General features: G+C 43.7%; 2 protein-coding genes, 1 long non-coding RNA gene, 1 other non-coding gene and 1 pseudogene across 4 annotated transcripts; 3 read left to right on the plus strand and 2 right to left on the minus strand.

Annotated features, from left to right (window-relative positions):
- Positions 1-266: 266 nt before the first annotated feature.
- Positions 267-1,127, plus strand: LOC139349277 (uncharacterized). The gene is made up of 3 exons (XR_011603451.1): positions 267-376; positions 577-669; positions 1,023-1,127. It is a non-coding gene; the product is annotated as an uncharacterized lncRNA (long non-coding RNA).
- An 8,054-nt stretch (positions 1,128-9,181) lies between these two features.
- Positions 9,182-12,843, plus strand: LOC139349317 (CD209 antigen-like protein B). The gene is made up of 6 exons (XM_070989973.1): positions 9,182-9,269; positions 9,611-9,727; positions 10,138-10,902; positions 11,337-11,488; positions 11,580-11,707; positions 12,675-12,843. Exons 1-6 carry the CDS (start codon positions 9,182-9,184, stop codon positions 12,841-12,843), a joined length of 1,419 nt encoding a protein of 472 aa, XP_070846074.1.
- Positions 12,209-12,280, minus strand: trnap-ugg (transfer RNA proline (anticodon UGG)). The gene has a single exon. It is a non-coding gene; the product is annotated as a tRNA-Pro (tRNA).
- Positions 12,844-13,032: 189 nt separating the features above from the next.
- LOC139350146 (UDP-glucuronosyltransferase 1-2 pseudogene) lies at positions 13,033-16,791 on the minus strand (annotated as a pseudogene).
- Positions 16,792-17,522: 731 nt separating this feature from the next.
- On the plus strand, positions 17,523-20,431 carry LOC139349870 (endonuclease domain-containing 1 protein-like). Its single transcript, XM_070990908.1, has 2 exons — positions 17,523-17,808; positions 18,989-20,431. Exons 1-2 carry the CDS (start codon positions 17,527-17,529, stop codon positions 19,607-19,609), a joined length of 903 nt encoding a protein of 300 aa, XP_070847009.1. The 5' UTR covers positions 17,523-17,526; the 3' UTR covers positions 19,610-20,431.
- The last annotated feature ends 56 nt before the right edge of the window (positions 20,432-20,487 follow it).

A 20,487-nucleotide genomic window follows, 5' to 3' on the forward strand; every position in this document is an offset into this window, starting at 1 on the left:
GTGAGGCTCCAGCAGCTTTTGGTCAGACATTAAAGTTTTACTGTGATACAGAAGTACAAAGTCATTTAAAGGCCTAAAGAAAGGGGACACGTTCCAGTTCTATCAGATTCATTAATCTTCCATCATTCAGTGTGTTTATCAGGCAGATCTCAGCCTCACCAGAATAAACACACACACATCCTGCATACACACACAACATGCACAGCCAGCAGTGTTAAGATAAGGAGGGCTGGGCTTGTTCCTTCACCCGCTCAGCTCTCAGACCCCGAGCTTCATTACGGCACCTCAGGTCAGCGGCCGGCCTCAAGGGTTACTGCCGACCCCTCACCGCTCTGCACCATGATCCTGTTCCTGCTCACCTCCGCTCTTCTCCTCGGTGTGTATCCCACGTCACACACACACATTTCATTTTACACGCCAGTTTAAGGTTAATGATGTTTCACTCTCTTAGCATGTCCTGTTTTTTGGGTTTGCTGCATGTTTCCATGAGTGTGTATTGTCTCTGATTGAGTCTCTGATAACGTGCTGGTCTTCTTCATGTGATGGTGTAGAGCTTTACTGAATCTGTGTCCACAGGCGTCGTGGAATCACAAACAGCCAACGTGAGAGAGGAAGAGCTGGGGAGAGCTGAAGGGAATCAAACATTCAGCGAGTCCAACACTGACAACAGTACGACTTCTTCTTCTTCATCAGGATGAGTTTGGTCTATCAAATGTTCCTGAGCTCTGAGCTAAGATCTTCTGTTCACCCAATAATGCAAAATACTCAATCTATCATCAATGAGGAATTAACAAAAACAGCAAACTCTCACTTTTCAAACCAGAACAGAAGCATGAATCAGTGAATTTCAGCCATTTATACTTTAATCAATGGCTAAAGTTGACCGCTAATTTTCTGTCATTCCATTAACTTTCTAATTGTTGATTAATTTCCTGTTGATCAACTAATTAATCAAATGACCGATCATTGCAGCAGTCATGGAGAATCCTGCTCAGATAAAGTGAATTGGCTTTTGCCTGCAGGTGCAGTGAAACTCGGAAATGTGACACTGAGTTTGCACAAAGACGTGAGGACTCACATCGAGGATGAACTACAAAATAACCAGACATCTACTGTTGTCACAGAGGATGATGGTGAGTTTTTCTCCTTCTTCTGCATGAGGAAAGGAAACTCTCATCGCTGTCAGCATCTTTACGTTTCCTGTGCTGACGACACAAATGAAGCATTATCAAACTATGAGGGAGAGATCAGCTTTCTAGTTTCACTTTCAGGTCAGCCGAGATAAAGCAAAGAGCTGCTGGACGATAAATAAAGCAGCCAATCACAGGAAATCTATGAAATATTTCATACATTTTACGCTGCAGGACAATCTGAATAATGTCCTTTAATGATATAAATGAGGGTGTTGCTTGATATTCGTGTGTATTGGTATGTATGTTAGTTTGTGTGTGTCAGGTGTATTTTTTGTCTTTGCTTTGCAGAGAATTTCCAGAATGAAGACACGGTGTCCCCAGCCAGACGCTGTCTTCGGGACGTGCTGGTGGAGTACAGTCACGGTGTCTGTGGTGCAGTTTTTCACATAGAAATGTCGTCAATCAGCAGAGAAAAGTGGTGCAACCTGGAAGATGTCATCAGGTGAGGCGTCCCAAGTATCTACACCACCATCATCATCATCATCATCATCATCATCATCATCACCTCATCTTTATATTTACTTTTCTATTTCTGTACTTTTTAATCAATCTGGATTCAACACACTTTAATTTTCTCGTGTTTTTCTTTCAAGAAATTCATAAACACAATTTTCAAAATAGCTACAAGAGTGAAGTTTTTACTATTATACCGAGTTGGAGTAGTAGTACTGAAAAATACCTTTGACAAATTTCATCTAATTTCAAAGAAAGCTGCAAATTTCAGGGGGTTTTTGCCTCTGTTTCAGTATGTTTCATTACTAAATTGAAATTAAGTGATGTGGGTTCAGCTTCTGAAATGACAGGATTTTTTCCTTTTATCTGCCACATGTTGTACAGTAAAATGAGTAAAATCTAAACACTGCTTAGGCCTGTGGGAAATTACAAGTTTTAGACATTTTATAGACAAAAGTGATACATTGATAAATCACGAAATCAATCAACAGATTAAGATCAATAATGGAAATGATTGTCTGATGCAGTCTTATTATGATGACAACAAAAATAATTAATAAACACGTTACCAATACTTGACTCACATATTTCCTAAATCTTCTTAGCATTAAGAACATGCACAGTACTAGAAAGCTTACTCTGATACAAGTACAGATCAGGACATAATACTACAAAGACAGAACAATAAAACCGAGTCACTGTAAAGGTTTAAGTTCACATCAGAGAGCATTGATGCATGTATCAGATACATGACTTACAAAGTCTTAAATATCTGCCAAGCATACAGAAAACAGCCTGTGAGGAGTACACTGTAATATTGTAAAGTACAAGTCATGCACTTAAAATTAATTCATATAAATAACATTACATACTGCTGGGTAGCTTGTTAATTTCCCACGGAGGATCAATAGTCTGATATGAGAATAATATCAGAATAAAATATTATAATGTATAAGCTCGGTGCAGTGATGTCTGCAGTTATGTGGTTAGTTATAACTAATAAATTAAGATAATTAAGAAACTGTTTGACATGAACAGCAGCGGTAACAGCAGCCAAACAACAAACTGACCATAAAACAAGCTCTACCACATCAACAACAAACAACAAACATCCACAACAACACAGCACAGAGGGACGTGACGTCACAGCCGCGGCGGGACTTCAACATCAGCAAAGAAGCTAGCGCTAAGCTAGCCAACAAACGCACCGATACAGAGACACACAAAGATTGAATTTGACTCACGTTACTTGACGTCGAGGCTCATCGTCCTTGTCTGCCATGAAGGCGAAGTGAATAATATCCGATATCCAACGTTTTTGGCACAATTCCTCCTCTCTTCGCTCCGCCCGCGCTAAGCTAGCCTGCGCTTAGCTAGCTACCGTTAGCAACGCTAAAACTAGCTAACGTAACTCTCCCGCTCCTATCATTAAACTGAATGCAGCTAATTTTCACCAAAGTACAACTGGCTTACTTCCTTTTCACTTTAACGTTTTTTCTTGCAGAAGTCTGTCCGTTCATAGTTTCACATCTGACTGTTTGACGTCATTTTTTAATTGACTGCACCTGGTTTCCCTTCCGTTAACCAACATGACTGCCTCGGCTGTAAGGCTGCAATACAATTTCTGACCACACAGACTGACAGTCACTAGCCGCTACAACAAGGGGGGGCGCTGTTCTTCTTATTATTGTCATTTACAAGAATAAAAGGAGAACACACAGCAATACCAACAACAAAACAACATATAATAAACAAAATAAAATTAATTAAAAAACAAAACAGAAACTTAATCAAAGCCAGACTAAAATGTTCACATATGATGATATGTGTAAAAAGTATGTCATGACTTTTCTTAAAATCCTTTATCCCTTTGTTTGATTGGTTGTAACAAAAATATGAAAGATGTGTTTTAAAAGTTGTATCATCTACTTCCAAATACTTACCTTAGCCCTTCTCGAGAATCCAGAATCTATGATGGTGCAAACATTTAGCAGCTGGACACGAGATGTCTCCTGTTTGACTGAAGAGTGTGTCAAACCGCACATACGTCATTCTGCACAGTGAAGCTCAAACATCTAAGACGAGTAACAACAAGGACAAGCACTTTAAATATGTTTTATGAAAATGATACTAGTGAATATTTTGGATGGTGAGGGACTTCTGGCCTTCTGGCTATAAAAAAAAAACTTATTTTGACTCAATCCCACACACCATCCTGCTGCTGCTACTGCATTAATCCACAGCTGAAAATAGTCAGAATCTGAATCTTTTGAGAAAATGAAATGAAAAATAAAATAAATATTTGTGACCTCTTTTTGAGGATTTCCTCGTTAACCAGTGGGCGTGAGCGCCACAGACAGAGTAGAGGAGTCAGGAAGTGTACTTATACATTGTTAGTCTTTTCTTGAGAAAGGAAAAGTGTAGAAAAACACCACCCTTATCCTCAAGCAACAGTACAATGTTAACGCTAATGTCAAAAGCTGAGTGGGTGTCAAAGTCTATAATGATAGCGAGGGGCACCGGGAAATATCCATCATCAAGAAGGGGCCTCACAAACAGCTGCACCCTGAGTGCTTTTCCCACTGCTGAGTTAAACCTGTGCTCATGTTCAAACAGGAAGGAGTTTGACCACAGTCTCAGTTTTAGTTACAGGTAGCCACACCTTTCGAGTATTTCTTGGTCCAACTGAAGAGTTTCGTTTCCAAAGTGACGTCTCCAGTTTCACGAAAACACTGAGTTCTTATGAAATTCAAGGCTCAAAGTTGTCCTTGTTGAAATCTGTTGTGCAGAAGGGGTTCATATAACAACAGCCTCAACAACAACAGTAAATCACAGAACGAGTTCAGGGAAATGGAAGTTCACATCAAGTGCATGTGCAGGTGTGACCAGGTTAGGGCAAAGACCGTCGCCAGAGTTCTACCTGCGGTCGAACACACGAGTGCAACAGAGGATAAAGAGTCATTGTCCTCTGAGCAGCTGAAGCCGGCTGAGGGCAACAGTTCAGACTCAGGTTCACGTTCTGAACCGAGCAGAAACACAGAAGCTTAAAACAGTGAAACTAATATAATAAAGAGTTCACTTTGCTCAGCAGGAAAAGTCTTTGTTACCAAGAACGAGACCCAAATATTCATCAGTGCACTCGCGATCAGCATCAACCTGAGGGCTTCGTGGTGACTTCCTGCCCTCAGCGGTCATGTTTTTTGTTTTTGACACAGTCAGAAGGAGGTAAGACTCATCGCACCAAGCCACAAAGTCATCCACCCACCAGCGGCCCATGCCCCCCCCCCCCCCCCCCCCGACAGGGCCGACAGTAACGGACTCAGCAGTGAACTTTGAGCTGCTGCGACGCTCGTTAGTGTCAATGATGGAAAGAAGTGGGAGAGACGCGACCCCGAGGGGAACCGGTGGAGCTGGTTAGAGAGAACGCCGTAAACTCACCGTGACCTGTCAGTTAAAAACGCCTCAGCCAATCAGGTTAGGACCTCATTCAGCAGAAAAAATGAAGCAAAACGAAAGAAGTCTCTTTCTGAAGGTTTGATTCTCTGAGCAGGTTCTTTTATTTTTTGTGCTCTTTAAATAAGAGCGACTGCTTTTGGGCTGAAATCAAAGATTTTCTCTGCCTTTGACTGAGCTCACAGTTCTTTTCTTGATAAATGCATTAAGCTTTTGGTACATTAAAAGTAAAAAAACAGTTGATGATATTTCTTTGTTTTGACATAAAAACGGGTCAAAACCCAAAGTTGTTCATTTCACATCGTTATAAAACAGCGAAAAACAGCAAATCCTCACATCATATGAGCAGAACAAACAATGTCAGGATGGAACCACAGAGTTTTTGTCCACTCGAGTTTGATGAATGACTCAAACTATGAACTGATTCTCACAGCAGTAGAATAATGGACCAATCGTTTCGTCATTAATACTTTGGTTTCTCTGTCTGTTGCAGGCCGTACAACAACATGACCTTGTGCTTGGAGAAGCTGTCCAAACTGGTCAGCTGCTTTTACCCAAACCCCGACATTCAGGACTTCTTCCTCCAAATCCACTCTCATTACTTCCACAACTGCTCCTCGGAGGGCCCCCTGCTTGTGGATGTGCCTCACGGGCTGCTGATCGCCCTCACGCTCATCCCAGTGAGCCTCATCCCTGTACTGGTTTATCTGGTGGTTTGGAAAAGTAAGTCCAGGAGTGAGACTTGCTAACTTTAGCTTCGTATCTACTGGACACTGAACATGAATAAGAAATTAATGGAAGCTACATAAACCTTAAAAAGTGACCATATTTAATATCTGGAGTCACATCTTTGCAGTCAGTCAGTCTGTGGACGCCCTAACACGCCATCCTAATGTTGTAATCATGGTGATTAATCAGCTGCTCTAACAGCCTCCACTCAGACTTTAACAGATCACAGACACAACTGCAAATGTAAGTGTGTGATATCATGAGCTCTTATTTTCACTAAATAAAGTCTGGAATGTGTGTGTGTGTGTGTGTGTGTGTGTGTGTGTGTGTGTGTGTGTGTGTGTGTGTGTGTGTGTGTGTGTGTGTGTGTGTGTGTGTGTGTGTGTGTGTTGATTTCACAGCATGCGACACTGACTGAAAATGTTTAGAGTTCACTTTATCGTGTTTTGATGTGTTACAGAAAAAGTTCTTTAAAAAGAATCGTGAGAGGGAAACTTTTGGGATTTTGGGAGATCCGTAACCCGACACGTCTGAACCCCGTGACACTCAGATCTCACAAATCCAGCCCATCCTTTTTTAAAGCAATCCTTTAAATCCTTTCCTGCATTATGGTTTCGCTGTGTTTTATTATTATTTGTGCAAATAAACTAAAATGAAACTGAATAAACTACAATACGTGTGTGTGTGTGTGTGTGTGTGTGTGTGTGTGTGTGTGTGTGTGTGTGTGTGTGTGTGTGTGTGTGTGTCTCAGTCCTGGTGTCAGTGTTAAGGTCAGAGGTCAGAGAGCACATTATGTCAAAGAGAGTCCTCACAAGTGTGTAAGTTCATGCTAATGTGCTGTGATAAAGCCTCTGTGATGCTGCTGGTTCACGATGGGCCGTAAAGGATGCAAAGATAAGAAGAGTCATTAGCACAGAGTCTCACTGACACCATCTGTATGCACTGGAGTGAGGCGTGAACACGCACACACACACACACACACACACACACACACACACACACACACACACCACCCGATGCCTCACACTCCATCATCAGTGAAGTCAGAAGTCGAAGCTGCCGCGCTCTTACACTCTAAACTCCACCGACAGCAGCGGGCTGTAAAACAGTGATGTGAGCTGCGTTTCCTCCCTCACACACACAGAGGCGAAGTGTGTGTTTGAGCTGATCTCTGCAGCTTCTCGGCGTGATTGTCCCTGCTGAGAGACAACATTGTCTCACTTATCTTCAGCCTCTGTTGGCGCTGGATGTCCTGCTGGTGGCTCATGTTTGACCTTTTACCCAATCACAAGCTCACACTGTTAAACCTAATAAAGAAAAATAAGCTGCTGAAGCAGTTTGGTTTCTTTCATGAAGCTGATGCGTTTGCATGATTTTTGTCAGTTGTTTGCTTGTATGACAAATAATAATCATTCAAAATTTTAGGGACTTTTGTCGGCCATATTTAGGTTTTGTCTGCACATATATATTTTTAATAAATAAAATACAATCATGGTTCTCCAGATGATTTATTATTATATTATCATTAAAATGTGTCCACTGAGATTCTTCCAGTATGCAAGCAGCACAACGGCCTCCACTCTTCTGATTTCAGGTTTTAAAGCAGATTTTCAAACCTGGCTGCAGAATTTTAGACTCATTCAGACACAAAAGTGTTAGTGAGGTCCAACACGGGCGCGAACGCCCGACTCGTGATCAGTTCAACCAAAGAGTGATGAATTTTTCCTGTTTTAGTTGAATATTTTTTAGAGACCTGGAACAGTGAAATGATCCATTAATTCACAAAAAAATGCAAAGACAGTATGAAGAAATCAGCTTGATCTGGTGTTTCTTTCCCCTGCTTCTCCTGTCCTGTGAATTACCAGCTCAGGTGTGGACCCACAGCAAGTAAAATACCACTGAATGCTGCAGCGTTGAGACTTCACCTCACTGGAAGTAACCATGAAAAACAGACCTGAGAACAGCCCCACCAGCGTCCACAGCCTTGAAACCAGCTGTGCAAAAGGGCAGATCGCCACCTACTGGTTCACACTGAGTCAAAGAAAACGACTGCTGATGATGGAAATCGAGCATGCGTTTGTATTTATTTAAGAGCTGACTTCTTAAATTTGTTGAGACTTTTAAAAGAATACCACAAATAAATGATGAAGAAAGTCGGTTTGAGAGCCAAACAGTGACACACAGTCGAACCCTCAGAGTCTATTGTTCAGTGAGAGATAAGGCGACATCAAACACAAGAGGCCATTATTAGAGTCTCTGAGGCTGCTGGAGCTCAGAGGCCTATAAATGAGCTGCAGGGTGACGAAGACAGTTAGTGACTCAATGTGAGACAGTCAGGACAGACTACAGCAAGCTGGGAGGGACATTAACTCAGGTAAGCCGTGACGATTCGTCTGCAAACCGACTTCAGCAGCACATTTGATGACAAGTACTGCATGCAAACCTACTTTAATACACTAGAAGTATTAAAATGGGTTATTCTCAGCAGAATTAACTCAAAGCATCCAGAGAAAGAGTTCTCCAGAGGGCCCTCTTCAGAGGTTTGTACTGGTGGTGGAGGAAGTATTGACTCCAACAGCAGCGACACCACCAGAAAAATACTCCAGTACAAGAAACATCTCTCGACTGGTTCCATAACTTTACTGCAGAACAGACTCTTTTCAGCCAGACACACTAAAAATATCAAGAGTGGAAGAAGCCGTACATAATGTAAAAAATACAGTATTTCTGTCTGACATGTGGTGGATAGAAAATAGAAATACTCAAGTATAAGTATCTAACTGTACTGTACTTAAGCGCTTGAATAAATGTACTTTATTACATTCAACCATTGGATGTACTGCATTATACACAGTATGCAGTATTACATCACAGTACATTAACATGTCAGCTGCATTGTAATGCTGCAGCAGCAGAGTTTCTAAAGTAGAATATTTCATATAGGAGCTCAAGTACTTCCAAATGTAACTTCAGTACTTTGTACGCTGTGTCAGCATAAATCAGAGGATTTCCCTCAGACTGTCTGAATATGATGCAAAGTGACGCTGCAGCACAGACTGAGGAGGTGCTGTGACGCTCTTTGATGAAGCAGAAGAGGAAAACCACAGAAACATTTTGTCTGAGGTGTGAAGAACGTTAAAGATACTCTGTCTGTGTTTGATGTCTAGACACTGAGCACTCAGTCTGCGGGCTCATTAAGAATCAATGGAGCATTTATCAGCCAACCAAACCTTCACACCTGAGATCCAACAGTCCTTTAACACAATGCCGGCCTTTTGTTCAGCAGCTGCCCAGTTCTTTTAAAGGACGACTGAAAGTCAGTTTACCTGTTGCTCTGACACTGAACAGGTAACATGGTCGGACATCAGCGGCTCCCCGGGATTAATAATCCAACCTCGGGCTCAACCTCAGCGACTTCAGCCAAACAGGAGCAGGATAAATGTAAGTAATACAACGACATCTGAACAGCAACACTTTACCCATCCTAACCATTTTTACATGTTTGTGTACTGTTTTTATCTTAAAATGACGAAGAAGCTCTCAGCAACATCCTCCACATCCTAAATAACGTTTGATCTAAATTTAAATCTTAAAAACTGAGATTTCATGTGCAGACAGAATATTTCTGTTTTGAACAGAAATCAGTTTGGTAGAAATGAAACAGGAGAATTTGGCTCATTGAGGCACAAGAATTTAGAAAATACTGAGAGGAACAGAACTGCCTGATGTTTGTAATTGATCTGATAATAATAATAATGCTGATGATAATGAATCTGTTTTAGCTTCAGTTTGCCTCAGAACCAGCAGAATCTCACGCTGTCTCCACGTCCGTCCCATCGTCGGTCTCTCAGCTCTCTGCTTGGTGCTGCTTGTGGCCTGCGTCGCTCTTTCTGTCTTGTGTAAGTTCAAGTTATTGACATTAAGCTCGTTAAGTGAACATTAGATAAAATGAGTGACCGCAAAACAGAAGTCAAGACAAACAGTTCAGCAGTTTTTGCTTTCTTTCCGAGAGCGAGGTGAGTGTGAGTGTGATCAGCTGGAGTCAGGAAGTGGTTAGCCTAGCTTAGCATAAAGACTGGGGGCAGATGGGAACAGCTAGCCTGGCTTTTTCCAAAGCTAACGCACGCACCTCGTTTCTTAGCGAGAGTTAGATGAGAAGATCGGCGACCTTCATGTCACATCTCACTCTCAGAAATAAAGTAATAATGAGTGTTTTTTAATGGAAATCATCTGCATTCATTAAACTTTTGAAGTTGACTGTACTGCGTTGTCTTATGACTTTCTAAAGGTCCTTTGTCTTAACCTTCAGATTACAACGAGTCAGATCGCAGGCCAGCCTGGACCAGCCTCCTCTTTGACTACCAGAACATGAGTGAGAGCTGCCTCACTCTGACTGCAGCCAACAGCCACCTGAGAGGAGAACATGAAGCGCTGAAGCAGCAGATCTCCTGGCTGGAGGAACAGACCAAACTCCTCAACAGGACCTCAGCCAAACTGATGTCTGTCAATCTGGCTTTGAGTGCAGAAAGCGCCGAGCTAACGGAGCGAAGTGTGAATCTGACGTCTACGAACTTAGAACTCACACAAGAAAACGAGCGTCTGGTCCGGCAGAGGTGGGAGCAGGAGGAGGAGAAGCTGAACATGTCTCAAACCATCAAACATCTGGTCGAGTCCGGCGCTCAGCGAGAGGAGGAGGTGCGACGTCTGTCTGAGATGAGCGGCCTCCTGAGCGACGAGCTGTTCGAACTGAAGGAAAAGAACAAAGAGCTTCTGGAAACAAACCACAAGTTTCAGGGAGAAATCAAAAATCTGAGCGAGCAGGTCGAGGCTTTGCTGATGGACGACTGTGAGGAGGTGAAGAAGCACAACATGCAGCTCCAGGAGAGAGTCATGAAGCTTCAGGAGCAACAGCAGAACCTGAGCAGCATGTTGATGAAGGGGAGGCAGGAAGCAGCAGAGCGAGAGGACAGCAGCAGGGACGAGGTGCAAAGAGTGACGGCCGACATGCATTCAGTGAAGGAGGCCTTCCGCTCCTTAGACCTCTACTGCCCTGTGCTCAACCACAAGACCAAAGGTACATACGAGGTTTCCTCACAGCGATGACAGCAGCTGTTCAGCCGATGAGGCACGTTTGAGAGTGACGGGGTTCAAGTTCAGATCACATGAAAACAGTCTCCTCAAACAGCTGCTCACTGTGGTTTAATCAGACAAACAGGAGGAAACTGAGCATCTGTTGGGGACTATTTTCAGCGGCGGATGAATCCACGTTTGGTGCTGTAGTGACGGCAGGACGGTGTGTGTGTGACTGAGTCAGAATAAACTCAGTGTGTGTGTTCATGGTGATGATGAAGGCAGTCTCTCCAGGTTCAAGGTGACCTGAGGAGGGTTCTGAGAGAAAAAGATGATTTTAACAACCTTAAAGCTACAGAAGTGGAAGAAGTGAAGGGTCAAATTCAGCCGCCTCATCGCTGCACACAGAAATGTCACTTTCTCAACGTTTCTCCACAGAGCGGGTTTGCAAAAAGTGTCCGGACAGCTGGAGGCTGTTTGAGAACAAGTGCTACTACTTCTCCACCCGCGTGCTGACCTGGAGCTCCAGCAGAGCCTGGTGCCAGACACAAGGGGGCGACCTGCTCGTCGTGGACAGCGAACCAGAACAGGTAGAGGACAAAAAGAAGACAAGGCGCCAGAGGACAGTGTTTCAAAGATCAGGGTCCGCTCACTTCGCTTTGTCCCGTCTGTCTCTTTCAGAGCTTCGTGTTCGAGAGCAGTCAGGCTGCGGAGCAGAGCGGCAGCCGGCTGTGGATCGGCATGACCGACGCCCAGGTGGAGGGTGAGTGGACGTGGGTGGACGGCAGCTCGCTCGCTTCACGTGCACAGTAAGTCAAAGCATCTGCTCTGATCTGACGCACTGTTTCCAATACTGATGAATCGATTCAACCATTAGACAGTCAAAATTCTCTGATTCCAGCGTTTTAAGTGTGAATATTTTCAGGTTTAGGGTTAGCGTTAGGAAAACTGAAAGACATTTGAGGACATGCTGTTGGAAACACTGACGGACGTTTTATAGACTCTGACAATTGATCAGACTAATTGACAATGAAACTAACGACTAGTTGAATAAATGGGAAATTATTTTTACAAGATATTAAACAAATTCTCAGTAAACTGTTTAAATAATTAAACGCTGCGGTTCAGTTTTTATCAACGTGCCTCAATTTTTGTGCACATTTATTGATATTTTGTGTTTGTTTACAAGTGAACAGCTGTTTCTATGCTTAGATGTCCACACCTGCAGCATTTCTGTGTTATCAGATCAGATTTCACTTCAGAGTTAAAGAGAAGCAACAACACTGAAGAACACAGTTCTCAGATCTGATGGGCTCGTCCGGGATTTGAACCCGGGACCTCTCGCACCCAAAGCGAGAATCATACCCCTAGACCAACGAGCCACACACACACACACACACACACACACACACACACACACACACACACACACACACACACACACACACACACACACACACACACACACACACACACACACACACACACACACACACACACACACACACACACACACACACACACACACACACACACACACACACACACACACACACACACACACACACACACACACACACACACACACACACACACACACACACACACACACACACACACACACACACACACACACACACACACACACACACACGGCCGAACGCGCTTCCACCAGTGTCTCTAGCTTTAATATCGATCGATTGGTTGTCATTTTCATGTATGAGTGCTTGTAGTAATACGTTCACTGACACTGAGGATGATGCACTCTTCCTCCAGGTACTGGCTGAGCAGACCGGGGGCGGGGGCTGAGCCTGATGACTGGAAGCAGGACGACCCTCTCGGAGAAGACTGTGGACACATTGACACCAGTGAGACCGCGCTCCAGTCCTGGTTGGATGGCTCCTGTAAGACACCTTACCGATGGATTTGTGAAAAGAATGTTTAGGATATTTTTAGTTCTTGTTTCATATTGTATGAGATGTTTGAATTCTCTGTATTTGTATATAACTTCTTTACAGTCTGTATTAAAATCTATAACACGGTGACAGTGTTCATGTTCTCACATTCAGCCTCCAGAGTCTAACTTTTCATTGCTCGATTGTAGAGAATAAAGACAGAATCTGGCAGGAAGTCTTTTCTTACTTTTTATTAGTTGGAGTATAAATTTGAATAGATCAGAACAGATTTAACAGACTGTATTTTCTTTCTTCATGTTATGATTCACAATATGAATTTACAGCATTCATTTGGAAAAGCAATCCTTATGAAAACATAAAATAAGACAGATAAGAGTGTTTTTCTACCTTCTAGATGTCAGATCTGTGTACACTGTGTGTGTGTGTGTGTGTGTGTGTGTGTGTGTGTGTGTGTGTGTGTGTGTGTGTGTGTGTGTGTGTGTGTGGATAAGGCTGTGTGATGCTATCCTATATTCCTATATTTTGATTATTGTTAACAATTTCCGTTGCCCTGCGATCGACTGGCGACTGGTCCAGGGTGTACCCCGCCTCTCGCCCATTGACAGCTGGGATAGGCTCCAGCCCCCCCGCAACCCCGAGAGGTATAGGTGGTATAGAAAATGGATGGATGGATGGATTAACAATTTAAAAGACCAAAACCAATGAAGAAAGTTTCTGTCAGGACTAGCAAACAGAGTTAGATGTAATCTCTGCGGACCACGACTGCATAAAATTTCATGTTCATCCGTTCAATAGTCACCAAGTAATTTCAGTCAAACGTGTCAAGAGTCAAAAGTGGTGGATTGACCTGTGGAGCACCATTATTCTCCACAGAGCAGCACTGTTTGGAGACCATTGCCAGCTCTCTCCTTAAAGATGACATAAAAGGAGTCAGGAACTACTCCTGCTTTGGTTTTCTTCTCCTGCAGAGTCCAAAGCAAAGGAATCGTATTGATCTCACCACAATGACTGTCAGCATCAACAAGACTGCCACCAAAAAGCATATAACATCTATAGAATAGTAGGCATACCAGGGCATCTTGTAAGACTCAGTGCGTAAATGTGAAGCTCCTTTGTGCCTCATAACTAACTCGATCCAGTAAAGGGCCGTTTCCAGAGGATGCATTGGTTTGTCCCGATGGAGAGCAGACAGACGCTTCATGTTGTTTCTGTAGGACGGATCCTGCAGAACTTCTTGTACAGCTTCAAGGAAGTTCTGGCGAGTGATTTTGGTTGCATCCACCACCTTAGCGGCTCCTCGCACCTCCAGTCTCAAAACATTCTCAAACTGGTCAAACAGAAGGGGTATGCCCACTATCGGCACGCCGTGGTAGATGGACTCATAGATCCCGTTTGTACCACCGTGAGCCACGAAGGCTTTAATCTTTGGGTGACCCAAGAGGTCGGTCTGGGGCAGCCATTTTACCAGCAGTGTGTTGTTGCCCAGATTGTTGGGGCGCTCACCGACATGCCTCCATATGACCTTCTGAGGTATTTGGGCAAAGGCAGCAGCAATTTCAGAAGTGATTTCTATAGGTAGGCCTTTGACCAGTGTACCAAGAGACATCAGGATGAATCCATGCTCTCCTGAACTTTGGACAAACTCCTCCAGCTCTGACGTTAACGGCTCAGAAGGCTTACTCTGAAAACCTCCGATGTAGACGATGTTTGGCATGGTGGGTCTGGGGAACTCAAAGACAAAGTCCACCCTCATGAGCCAGATGTCTGCTCCTTGTAGAAGGTGATAGAATTTCACATCTGGACCAAAGTACCTTTCAACCAGTCTATCATAGTGAGGGCATACGATGAACTTGTCAATGCATGTGTTGAGGATATAGAATAAGGTGTTCTGGACCCTTTGCTGAAAGGTCATCTTATCTGACATGGCATTTCCTGAAGCTGGAACATAGGATGGTGGAGATGGAGCGACCACAAAATGCCCCTCTCCACTGGTGATCCATCTCACATTAAATACAGTTGGCAGCTTAAGCTCATGAGCCACCAGGACGCCCACAGGCACTCCCGGGTCCAGAAGAACCACGTCAAACTGAGTGTCTCGAATACTCTGCATTAGAGTCTTGTTCTCAAATATTTCTACCACCAACAGGCTCGCCTGGTAGTGAATGTTAGACAGAGAACTGAGCATTTCCCAAAAGAACCTCACAAAGTTAGTAAGAGACATTTCTTTCTTAACTGCCAGCATCTTGACCAGGAAGGTCTCAAAGAAGTCCTCCTCCTCGATGCTGATGGCCTCTGTTAAGGTGACGGTGATGGAGCGGTAATGTGGAGCGTTTTCTTTGACGTACCAGCTGGTGTTTGTGCGGACCACGGTGACCTCATGGCCCCTGGCATGGAGACTCTGGATCATCAGGTTCATGTTGACCCAGTGGCTGCCATCCACAGGGAACACCAGAATCTTTCCGCCCTGGACGCTGGGACTGGTCAGGAGGGACAGACTCAGCGCCAGAAGCAGAAGTGAAACTCCTGGGAGGCTCCCCATGGATGGACTCTGAGGACAAGAGCAAACATACAACCTGTTATGATGAGTCCTCGTGTCACGCTGACATGGACCCAGAGCCGTGGTCACCAAATGAGGTCGCGTTTACTGTATTTGTTGAAGAGTTTGTGGGTTTTATATTCTGTTCACACGAGCTATGAAAAATATTTTTTGTTGACATATTTTACACAATAAAAGCATGACCAAAACAAAATGAAACAAAATTATAAGTAACCTTTAGAAACAAGAACAGACAAGATGATTTAACTCAAAGAAAACTAAACAATGTGAACTAATTCATGCTTAAATCCAACTCTTATCCTTCATACACATGTGGAGTCACTGTATCCTATTTAGTAAAACATTATCCTCCATCACCCAAAAACATACTGATATTTGCAGCTTTTTGTCATTGTTTTAATGATTTGAATCTATTCTGAATCATTTAGACATTTGGACTATTAGTTAGACAAAAACAAACATTAAGCGCCTTTATTTTATGTAATTTGCAAACAAAACAATTGAGTCAAATACTCGAGAAAAAGACAAGGAGATTTATTTCTAAGGAAAGGATTCTTTCACGACATAGTTCAAAACAAGCTCCAGCTCAGCTACAAAAAAGGAATGAACGCATGAGTCATAATAATCTAATAATATCATAAGAATATGAAAAGGCAGCAGCGCTCAATATTTAACAGTGTCACAGTCACAGGGGACATTTTCTGCACACTTGTACTTTTGATACTTCAGGTACATTTTCTTGATAATACATAGTTAAGTAATATTTTCAAGGCTGGACTTTTACTTCTGATGGAGCACATTCACAGTGTGATAACAGTGATTTTACTGAAACGAAGCGTCTGCATGCTTCCACTGTTGCAGTTTTGTGTTTCTCTAACTCTACAACATTTCCCAGAGTTACTTTATTCTAAAGCTGTGGCAGAGGCGATGAAACCAGGAAGAAACAAAGTAGTGCCCGAACTATGAATAAAATAACTGGAATGTTGCACTGATCAACAGATCAAAGTCCAGTGCATGAACTGGATGCCTGATGTCTCTGTGCTCTATAATCCTCTCATGCATTCAGCAGGGGATTGCTAACAGGCTAAAAGCACGTAGCAGAGTCTCTTTTCCTAACAACATGAGAAACATGCCCTCACGTGTCCAGTTTCCTTTCTGCATGTCTGTTGTTGACAAAGCTGAAAGAGGAATTGAACCGTGTGCATTCTTACATACAGATCAGCCAGTTCCAGTGATCAGAGCTGTTGGAAACAGAGTCTGCTCTGCGACGCTGTGAGGCCATTTGTCTGAGTTACTTCATGTACTGCAGAAAAAGAGGAAGTGTTCAAACTTACCTTAAATCTCTGCAACTGTGGAGAAAAGCACTGTGAGCCTCCTCTGGCCGAGTGGAGCCCAGCGCCTACATGGACAAGAATCCAAACTCCAACCCTGACCGAGTTATGTAAGCACGGGGGGGGGGGGGCACTTCAGACTTCTGTGCATTTTGAAAGGGGAGGAGACGACTACAGTTTTCCCACAGAGCCCGCCCTCTGCACACACACACCCACACACACACACACACACACACAAAGGCCACCCACACAATGCATAATGAAGTAAGCTTTTCCAAACATTCGCCTGCTCTGAGCTGCATAATGAGCTCATCCTGAAACAAATGTCCAGGGAGGTTCAGCATTAACAGTTACAGCGAAGCTGGAAGTAAAGAAAAGGCTTTGAGCTATGAGAGAGATCATTTCACCAACTCCTGAGAGAAATACCTGGATCTTTAGAAGAAGAAGAGAAGGTGTTGTTTTCACGTCTGGGTGATGTGAGACGTGGACCATTGTGGGCCGCTTTCATGGACTATTGGTGGAGGTCAGCGTTCATCTTCATCGTCATCTGAATTCAACTTTTCGTGTCTAAAACAAAGTCTTTGAGTCTCGTTTTAAGTGGAATTTGCTGAAGTGAAACAGTCGTAGCAAGCAAAAAAAAAGACAGAACGTGAAACTGATGTTGAAACTGCTTCTGCTTTCAGTCGGAGGTCATGTGTTGATGAAAAGGGAACAGCTCTCAATGAATTCACGCTTGGCTGCGTCTCGCTGAGAGTCGGTGTGGAGGCGTGACACATCATCAGGCTTTAAACAGCGGTGAACACCACCGGCCGTCAGTGGTCGAAATGTCTTCCTACCGTGCTCTGCCTGTGGTCGTCCTGGCCCTAGCTGGACGCTGGTGCCTCTGTGCAGCTGATGTGGGTGATTTCGCTCCGTGCCTGCAGGTCTTCTACAAGTCGTGGCCTCCTAAAGGTCTGGCCGGGACCCCGATCTGCCAGCGTTATTACAACCAGTACCGCTTCGCCACGCTGTACAGTCGACCACGGCGCTCTCCGTGGTTCTCGGCCTATTTGTACTCTGCACCGCTGGGAAAGAGACCCTCCTCATCTTGGAAGTATGAGCCACAGGTGAGGATGTTCAGAGACTGTGTAGTCTGATTCACAGGTTTGAAGCGTGTATTTAAAGAAAGAAGGTGAAAGGTGGAGTAGTTCGCTGTCTTTGTATTTAGAGCTCAAAGAAGACAGAAGTAGGTTTACAGGCTCTGATTTGACCTGATGAAACTCTTATTTATTTGAGTTTTACGACTTGCTTGACTTTGTCGTCCCTGCGATGACACAACATGTCTCATTTTGGACACGCTGATGCTCCAGTTCAGCACCTGGTGCATTATGTAATGTGTTTTCAGGAAATATTAAGAAAATGAGGAAATGAGCACCACTAATGGGGAACTGCCTCATTTGTGTGTTTATGGTCTGTCAGCTCTTCATTGTGCAAAGAAAACTGTTTTTTGTTTTTTTTCTTCTTTTTGGTTTTGATTGCCATGAAAACTCATGTGGTACACTAAAGGGCCAAAAGTACTTGGACAGCCGAACAATACATCCATATGGGATTATGAAACATCTCCCTCCAAAACCATGAAGGTCAGTCTTCCCTTTGGACGGGGGGAGGGTTTGTTTCTGCACATTTTATCTCCCTACATGATGGTTTACAAGCTGCTTCAAGACACTGCCAGGAATTTAATTCTCATGGAGAAATGCTAAATTGCTCTCTTTTATTAGAATTTAATGAATTTTATTATACCCCATAAAAGCCACCGTGTGTGATTTCCATGTAAATGTGAAACTGATACTGAAGACATGACCTTTTTCTGTCCTCAATGAAAGCTGCAGCTCTGGTTTGAAGGTGGAGACAGTAACACTGGACATCAGTGAGTCCAGGTCTTTGGTCTTTGCATTGCCATGAAATTCACATTCCTGGTGGTGCAGAGCTAATGACGGTCCCATCAGCCTCAGCTGTACTGTGTGCTCAGTGCTAATTAGCAGATGTTAGCATGCTAACCAAAGATAGTGAACATGGTGAACATTACTCCTGCTGAACACCAGCATGTTAACACGTCACTGTGTGCATGTTAGCATGCTGATGTTAGCATTTTCCTCAAAGCACCACTGTAGTAAGACCAAGCTCAGAGAGCTGTTAGCCCCTCATAAAAGCAGATTCATTCATTCCTGCTCTGGATTACACGGTCTGTAAGACATGCAGTCATCTTTAAAACTACATTGTTTTTTCCTTCCACCTGCCAATAAACAGTTAGCCTACCCAGGAGCTGATGGCAACATGGTCCCCTTCCTTCCGGGCCCTCTGGACCAGAACGTGGTGGACAGCCAGGCGGTGGAGCTGGACTACATTAATTCCACCTATTCTCGTGGCCACTTGAACCCCAGCCTTCACCACCAGAGTCACGAGGACCGCTCTGCCACCTTCACCCTCACCAATGTAGTTCCTCAGAAGGTGGGCTCTAACGACGGGCCCTGGGAAGTCCTGGAGCAGACTGTCAACAAAACCCTGCAGGCCTACTGTCTCGGAGAGGCCCACATAGTGACTGGCATCATCCCTTACCTAAAGGACGAGCGCTGGCTCAAGAACCATCGCGTGGCTGTGCCCGAGTACATGTGGTCCGCCTACTGCTGCCCAAACTACAACAGCAGTCTTCCAGAGGAGCTGAAGGACGAGTTCCCCACATACGCCGCCATCGGCCGCAACGACCGCAACAGCACTGAGGAGATTGTGCCTGTTAGCAAGACAGCGAAGAAACAGTTCCGGGGATATGATGTGAGAAAGATGCCCCTGGAAACGCTGGAGATGTATCTGACCGACAGGTTCAACACTGTCATCAGTGTTTTTTATGAGCGGTGCGGTGGATCAGACTGATGTGCACACCCACAGTGACCAGGTCTTTGAAGTGTTAATCCTCCTTTTATTTAGTCTACACTAAACATACTGTCAAGTGTCTTTTCAACAAGTTAGAAGACAAGAGTGGTTAGCTTAGCTTAGCATAAAGACTGGAAACAGGGGGAACAGCTAGCCTGGCTCTGTGCAAAGGAAAGAAACGAAAATCTACACGTTTGCACAGTTAAAGCCAACAATTTAACAAGTTGAAAGAAAGATAAAACATTCATCAGTGAGCTTTAGAGGTGCCTTTGGATGGAGCTGGCTAGTTGTTTCCCTCTGTTTCCAGTCTTTATGCTAAGCTAAGCTAACCAGCTCAGCATAATTTATTCTATCTCTCTATCTATCTCTACTATACAGTATGCATGATGTCATTTCCCCTGTCTGGGTACATGCACACTGCAGGTTTGCAGTCATACTTGCACCTTTGGACCACCAGGAGGCGACTGTGTGCAACACACGCAGAGGGTGAAAAGCTGTTTCAGAGCTTCTGGGTTGACTCTCACTGCAGCTGGAGGGACTTTTCCGTGAAGTTTCATCTTCACAGAATTCTTTGGCATTTCAAAGAAACCTCAGACCTCATTATCCTGGAAATCAGTTTGTATTTTATCTTATTATTTACTCAATGATGTCAGTGATTTTTTATTTTACATTTATAACAGAAACCACACCTCACACTATTTTGTATCACATTCATTTTTATGAGACTGCCTGAAGATGTGACATAAGTAGAAATTATATTTGTGCTGTGTTTAATCAAGAACAAGTGCAGGTTCATAAATGACTTTGATGGCTGATTCAGACAAACTTGCTGCTCGAGTTGAACTCGATGGTTCTGAAGGTTTTCCAGGACCTTTTTA

The sequence above is a fragment of the Chaetodon trifascialis genome, chromosome 21, assembly GCF_039877785.1.
Source record: "Chaetodon trifascialis isolate fChaTrf1 chromosome 21, fChaTrf1.hap1, whole genome shotgun sequence".
In the NCBI taxonomy this organism is placed as follows: Eukaryota; Metazoa; Chordata; class Actinopteri; order Chaetodontiformes; family Chaetodontidae; genus Chaetodon; species Chaetodon trifascialis.